At 40.2% G+C, this 7,885-nt stretch overlaps 1 protein-coding gene across 3 annotated transcripts in view; it reads right to left on the reverse strand.

Moving 5' to 3' along the window:
• fbxo18 (F-box DNA helicase 1) overlaps positions 1-7,541 on the reverse strand; it is a 23,852-nt gene extending 16,311 nt beyond the window's left edge. For 2 of the 3 annotated variants that reach the window (XM_053650486.1, XM_053650484.1), the window contains exons 1-4: positions 7,265-7,541; positions 6,567-6,728; positions 2,660-3,207; positions 2,427-2,557 (exon numbers count right to left, since the gene is read on the reverse strand). In XM_053650486.1, coding sequence (XP_053506461.1) covers positions 2,427-2,557; positions 2,660-3,207; positions 6,567-6,728; positions 7,265-7,283 — 860 coding nt within the window. In that variant the 5' untranslated portion in view covers positions 7,284-7,541. Of the gene's footprint in view, positions 1-2,426; positions 2,558-2,659; positions 3,208-6,566; positions 6,729-7,160; positions 7,227-7,264 lie in introns of those variants that run through there. The other variant, XM_053650485.1, reaches the window with a different exon arrangement.
• Between the last annotated feature and the right edge of the window lie 344 nt (positions 7,542-7,885).

Here is a 7,885-nt window from a genome sequence, read left to right on the forward strand (position 1 = left end):
CTATCACATACACATTCACACACCAATTCATACACTATGGACACTTTGGAAATGCCAATCAGCCTACCATGCATGTCTTTGGACTGGGGTAGGAAACCGGAGTACCCGGAGGAAACCCCCGCAGCACGGGGAGAACATGCAAACTCCGCACACACATGACACACATGGACCCTGAAGGTGTGAGGTGAACGTGCTAACCACTAAGCCACCGTGCACCCAATTGTGGAATTAATTATTATTAATTTAAAAGAAGTAATAAAAGGCAGAACTATATATCACTGAGTAATCGGTATCGGCCGATATCACTCTGAGTAATCGGTATCGGCCGATATCACTCTGAGTAATCGGTTATCGTATCGGCTGAGAAATTTAGTATCGGTGCATCTCTATTGAAAGCAGTGAATGCAATAATGCAAGTCAGAAGAGGATTGTACAAAATAATTCAGTATCATGCCTAGACAATAACCGTTAACACTGTCTACCAGTTGAATGAAATCTTTGGCGTCACAGCAAGTTTAAAAAATTTAATAAATGAACCTATATCGGTCCCTCCATGATTCAGCGATTTTGTGATCGCAGAAATGAACGCAAAATCAAGCAAACTCCGCAATATTCCAAGGAGCTCGCAATTTCTAAAAAAATAATAAAAAATTACAATTAGAGTTTGTGTAGATTTGGGCCAAGATGCGTCGAGTGACGTCATCACACCGCGCATTCAGCAAAAGCCCTCTTCGATTCATGTGCGTCGAACACGAACACAGATAAAAGGTCTCATTTACCAACAAACATCACCGTGAAAGACCGTGCAAAATAATTTCCTGCAATTTCGCCAATTCAAAGTAGTTTTCCTCAAAAAAGTACAAAAAACTCCGCAAGTCGCATCGCAAATTTTGGAAGAAAAAAAAGCCACAGCAAAATCAAGCATTCTCGGCCGTGACAATCACAAAAATCATCATAAAAATAATAATAAACCCTGTACGGACTGGATAAGGAGTAAACGTCTCTGAAACCCAGTACAGAAAATATCCTTCTTAATTTTATCTTAAGGGGGCACAAACTTTTTGCACTCAGGAAGTATTATGGTGCAACCCTACGATTAGTGGACAACCCGCTCTACCACCTGATCCACAGCCGCCCCCTGTATTAAACAGTGATGGTCTTTTCAGTAAATCTGTATCTGAGTTGAGCTAAGCGAGGGGTGCACTCTATCTTCAAAAAGCTCGATCTTAAGTTTGTCCGTCATGGGAACCTGCACCCATGAGGGTGTACCTTTATAAAAAAGGCTTCCAAGTAGAACTGGTTTAGAAAGCTAGGATCATTAACCATCAGAATAATCCTCAAGAAACCATTTTTTACATTCAGTTCCACTTAAAACTAAACCAGCTGTCTCCTTGACCTCTGCACCTGCATCATCCAGCATCTCTTCAGTCCTCTCCAGGCATTCCAGTGGATTAGAAAAGCACTACTGTGTCTCAAGGGAAGGACTCTTAGGTGCTTCAATGCTTAACAAACAACAAGTGCTTCACTTTAAAGAACTTGCTGGAAGACTGAGCAAGGAAAAAAGAAACCAAGTGCGAAATACGTCATGATCTGACTGAAGGAAAAAAAAAAGGCAGTCAGTAGTACTAGCCGAAATTAAGCTTGAATTCCTGAATGCTGGGATAAGAGAGGGCGATCTTTCGGAAATTGACAGGCAGAATGACTGACAGACATCAGAGACATGCTGCCTGGTCCTGATTGGTTGGACATTGATGCGGGGGACGAGCAGATTTCACGTGCGGGCTAGTAGTTTTTTTTTTTATTCCTTGTTGCCAAGTGAACAAAATGCAGGACACGCGAGTATGTGGAAGCATAAATCGAGCAACATAAAGTGCAGGACAAAACTGTTGGTCAAGTCTCCTGCTTACGACCTCGCTGTTAAACATAACGAGAGAAAATAAAGACTCTACTCGGATACAAATAATAGTTTTACTTACGATTTGCAGACAGAACGTCACACCTCATAGCCGAAACCTTCTCCAGTGACTTGGTCACGGTTGCAAATGTATAACGTGTTATGTGCGCAAAAGAGAACGAAGGCTATTGCAACACAGTTGTCCCGTCTCGGGGAAATTTAAAAAATTCATTCTTTTCCTTTACTCTGTATTAAAGCATTACCTACCTAGCTGGCTCGCCGTATGTTAGTTATTACATTAGCTACCACTTCTTAGCTTATTCGATTAGGTTTCTAGACGACCAAACCAGGGGACTGGGCATCACACTGGAGGTTTTCATTTCCTGCCTGTCTAGATAATAAAGGTAAGATTTGTCCACCCCTGTGATGGTCCACATTATTACTGTTTCTCTACTATTTACAGAGACCTGAGCTTTTCACTCTAAGGAGAACCTTGACGGAAATATTCTTCAGGGCGTCTTCTGAACCTTACCTCACCATGTTCAGCACACAGAGATCATCCTTTCTGACAATGCCGTTGTCTTCAAGGAGGGCCTTCAGCTCCTTCACTGCCATCTCCTCCTGCTTCTCACATCTGTAGTACAACTTCTTCCATGGCAGAAACTAGAGCAGAAAGGACAGTCCAAACTGAAGTCACTTAATAGTTCTGCAAAAAAATATATTTAAAAAATTCTAAATATAACGCACAAGGTACAGGAAACACACCTGGCTCTCCATGACGATGTTTCTCCAGCGCTGACACACCAGACTGACATGGCGGTAAAGATCATCCGCTGGAAGCTGGGCAAAAATAACACTCAGTACCTCTTCAGGCAAGTCCTGAATGTGACCCTTGGGCTCCAGCAGCGTCTGATTCAGTCCCAGTAACCCGTAATGAGCATCAGGGAGGCTTTGCACATCATACTCTTCGTCTTCTTCTCCATCCTTTAAAATGTGTCCATTAATAAAGCTGGATCCAGGTGGAGGAGACGCCCAACTGCTGCATCCTGCTCCTGTCCAGTCCTGCTCGTTCTCCTCTTTCTTTACCGAACACTTGCCTGTCTCAAACTCCTCATCATCCTTAAACATCTCTTCAGTAATTCCGTCCATGAGGTCCATCACCACATGCGATTCTTCATCCTCCTCTTTCAGGGCGATGTGACTGTTCGGTCCAGGCTCCGTCTTCACTATTTTGCCTTGTCGCGGGCTGCTGCTAAGGACTCCAGTAGACGCAAAGAATCCCGTAATGACTCTCTGCTGTTGGCCATCTGACACTTCGAATTAAAAATCAGAAAAACACAAACGCGTAGTTTACTACACGAGCAGTCCTATTACAAGATCAGGTCAATATGCAGATAATATACTGTACAGTGCCCTTGGTAAATATGAGCAAAGAAGGCTGTGAAAAATTGTCTTTACTGTTTAACCTTTTGTTCACAAAATCTTTGTTAAATATGTGTGAAATGTGTGAACAATTATTGGCACCTCTATGAATTCATATCAGAAATATATATTTGAAGTATATTCCCATTGATATTAAAAATTTTTATTTTAGTACAGTTGGGTGACTAGGAACAGGAAATTGTTCAACCATGACTTCTTGTTTCACTGGGGTATAAATATGAGGTAACACTCCGGCCAAATTCCCTTAGTCATTCATAACAACGGGTAAGACCAAGGAATACAGCTGTGATGTGCGGCAAAAGGTTGTTGAGCTTCTAAAATTTGAAATAGTGGCTATAAGAAAATAGCACAAGCATTGAAAATGCCCAATTCCACCATCAGGGCAATAATTAAGAAGCTCCAGTCAACTGGAAATGTTATGAATCAACGTGGAATTGGATGTGTGTCTATATTGTCTCAACGTGAAGAGGATGGTTCGAGTGGCCAAAAAATCTCCAAGGATCACAGCTGGAGAATTGCAGATGTTAGATGCGTCTTGGGGTCAGAAAGTCTCCAAAAAAACAAGTTGTTTGGAAGGGTTTCAAGAAAAAAGTCTCTACTCTCATCCAAAAACAAACTCAAGCGTGTTCAGTTTGCCAGACACTGCTGGAACTTCAAATGGGATCGGGGTCTATGGTCAGATGAAACCAAAATAGAGCTTTTTGGCAATAAACACCAGAGGTGCACACAGAGAGGTAGTGATATGGAAAAGTACCTCATGCCCACGGTTAAATATGGTGGTGGTCTTTAATGTTTTGGGGGATGTTTTTCTGCCAGAGGACCTGGACATTTTGTTAGGATACATGGCATCATGGACTCTATCAAATATCACCAGATATTAAATGAAAAATGGGCCATGGTTGGATCTTCTAGCAGGACAATGATCCAAAACATACATCAAAATCAACACAAAAATGATTTACTGACCACAAAATCAAGGTCCTGCTATGGACATCCCAGTCCCCTGACTCAAAACCCATAGAAAACCTGTGGGGTGAAGTGAAGAGGAGAGTCTACAAGCATGGCCCTCTAAATGTGAAGGATCTGGAGAGATTCTGTATGGAGGAACGGTCTCAGATCCCTTGCCATGTATTCTCCAACCTCGTCAGGCATTATAGGAGAAGACTCAGAGCTGTTATCTTGGCAAAGGGATGTAGCACAAAGTATTGACTAAAAGGGTGCCAAAAATTGTTGCACACCTATATTTAACATTATATATATATATATATATATATATATATATATATATATATATATATATATTATTAGATAAACTTGTGTTTTGTTTGCTATCCATGAGAGCATTGTATTTTTGTTCATTTTTAAAACAAAACATCAAAAGGTTCATCCATTTTTCACAGCCTTAATCAAAGACAATTTTTCACAGCCTTCTTTGCTCGTATTTAGCAAGGGCGCCAATATTAGTGAAACGCACTGCATATACCACACAACAACTTTATCGGGTTAATTTTTTTGGTTTTGTAGATAAGAGTCCCCAGAAAATGCTTTATCCTTTCAGGGATACGTTGGATCCAGAGACTGTTCCAGGAATACTGGGTACAAGACAGGAAAACACCCCGGACACCCTGCACATGTTTGGCAACAACACTAACTGCTGTCAGTGTCTAATGTCTACAGTATTTAAAATATTGTGGATATTGTTTGTCAGTTCTGTCCTTGTCCAAAACACATGATAGGTGTAGGGGGTTTATTAGTTTTGACCTGACTTGATTATAACACAAGTGAAGTCACTATGGCTGCATTTACATACCAAGCAATTCAGATTTTTTTTTGCTGAATTTTTACAAACATCAAATGAGCTTCTAAATCCAAAACATATCTGATACACTCATTGAGCACTTTATTAGGAACGTTATACTAATACTGCGTAGGGCCTCCCTTTGCTCTCAAAACAGCCTCAAAAAAGGATCAAAGCCTGAGTTGACTGATGTTGATAACCAGCATCATGGTACCAATAAAGCCTGTTTGGATTGGTTTGGTCTTGTCAACTCGAAACTAATCCCATAACCCTGAATTTCTTCAACTAGCTTCATGGTACAGGCCTCTGGACTGTTATTTATTGTCCTGCACTCGACACACAACAGTAGTCTTGCATACTGTTGAGCTACGGCCCTGGAGAAAGGACATTTCGTACCAATGTATACAAGCTATATAGAGGAACGACAATACAAACCGACTTGACTTGGGCTTCTGATCACAGTGTAGAGCAGTGTGTGTATCAGTATGTTTACATGGACAACAATAATCCGATATTAACCCGATTACGCCAATACTCTGATTAAGAAACTAGCATGTAAACAGAGATTATTGATGACCTTAATCCGATTACTCATACTCAAAGTACACACAAATGGAATTAAGACGTGGAGTATTCCTGTTTTAGTCGCATTATTGACGTGCGTTACAGACATGTACACACCTTAATCACACTTAACATCGTGTGGGAGTTTTCACCGCCTTTTGCAACAGGACACGTACACACACACGGCAGTGCTCAACCGTTTGACGGCAAACAAGAGAGCACGGCTGCGTCCCAAACCACATACTTACCTACAATATAGTAGGCGAAATACATGTATCTCAGCTACTATACAGTAGGTAAGTATGCGATTTGAGACGCAGCCCACGGCTTCAAGCAGTCATCTATTAGCACGTATAGCATGACAAATAATTAACTGCACTTGAAGCTTTGGTAAAAAATTTAAACGGAAACACCCAAAACTGTATACGGTTCCATAACGAAGACGAACCGTATGTCGATATGTGAAATTCTGGAGGAAACGTCGGACGGCGTAATGACGTGTGCCGTTAATCGATTGTACTATCTTCTCTAAAATGTAAAACGGGAACATGAAAGGAATATTCTAAAAGCGACTCATGTAAACACCTTAATCAGAATATTGTCTTATTCAGAATAAGGTCAATAATTAGTTTACTTCTGTCCATGTAAACGTAGTCTGTAATGCACTTCCATAATACGACTAAAACAGGAATACTCCACATGTCTAAATTCGATTTGTGTTTACTTCGAGTATGACTTTAGCCAGATTACAGTAATCAGAAATCGGTGTTTACATGCTAGTTTCTTAATCAGAGTATCGTCTTAATCGGGATAATATCAGAGTATTGTTGTCCATGTAAATGTACCGAGTGTGGCATGACATGGTACCTCTTCTTCTCCTTTTAGTTGGACTCCTGGGCTGAAGTCCTTTATTTAGGTCTTTATTATGGAGATTGACGGTGAAAGGTTGTGTGATTGCTGGGCTGCCGGTGAGGCTTTGGGTCAAATCGCTGCACTCTGCTGCACTCAGGTGCCTCCGCTTGGCCTTTCCTACATCACGAGAGGAACAGTGTCAGCAAACAAAGGAAGGAATAAGACACGACAGAGTGTGCTGTTATAGGAAAATAATCAACGACAAGGTGTGCTGTTATAGGAAAATTATCAACGACAGAGTGTGCTGTTATAGGAAAATAATCAACGACAGAGTGTGCTGTTATAGGAAAATAATCAACCACAGGGGGGACTACACCCCCAACAGAATGAACCCCAAGAGTTTTATTCCTCTTATACCACAGAGACTTGGTCATCAACAGGTGTTCATTTACTAATGAACGACGCGACGTGCTTTTTAACCGTTTATAGTTACATTTAGCGATGTTGAACGTGCGCGAGACTATAATAATAATAATAATAATAATAATAATAATAATAATAATAATAATTACATGTTACCAGTGAGCCACATTCCCGCAGTAAACAAACCTGTAAACATGCTGTTTGTTTACTCCCAACGTTCACAAGCACGCGACTTGTTTACAGATTTTAAGCTCGCTAGCCACAGAGTAAACAAAGTAAACAGCCAGAACCTTTTGAGGCCGTCTCCATAACTGAAGAAACCTTGAACAAAATATTACAAGCTTGAAAACGCTGCCATTTTATATTCCGTTATTATTTACATTTCAAAGCTAGCTAGCAAAACAACTCTCGATAACGTTGACCGTGGAGTTTTTGAAACTTCCGGATAAATTGTTCAGTTTCATAATAAAAGACTTTTTAAAAAATATTTTACAAAACAAAACAAATAAATGCATTTAAAATGACATAAATAAATGCGTTTAAAAACCGAATTAGATATCGAGAAACGCCCGCAGTTTATGTCTATGTGTTGTTTACAGCGCTCTTTGTAATCCTTTACAGCTGAAAGTGAGAGCACTAGATGGCAGTAATGGCAGCTAATGAGGTTATTAAAAGTCCTCTGGGTAGTTGTCACGTCTCAATAACTTTATCATGCGTTAATACATCGTGCATTTCGTAAAATAATTGCAATAGATGAACCCATGATATAGTTTTTAGACTATAACATTGGCTTTTCTATAGTTGATGACACTATAAAAGTGTTCATTTTGCATAAATCGAAGGTAACAGCCATCAAAGCCTTTCAGATATTTTTTGTATCCATCCATCATCCATCTTCTATACCGCTTATC

The sequence above is a fragment of the Ictalurus furcatus genome, chromosome 19 (assembly GCF_023375685.1).
Source record: "Ictalurus furcatus strain D&B chromosome 19, Billie_1.0, whole genome shotgun sequence".
In the NCBI taxonomy this organism is placed as follows: Eukaryota; Metazoa; Chordata; class Actinopteri; order Siluriformes; family Ictaluridae; genus Ictalurus; species Ictalurus furcatus.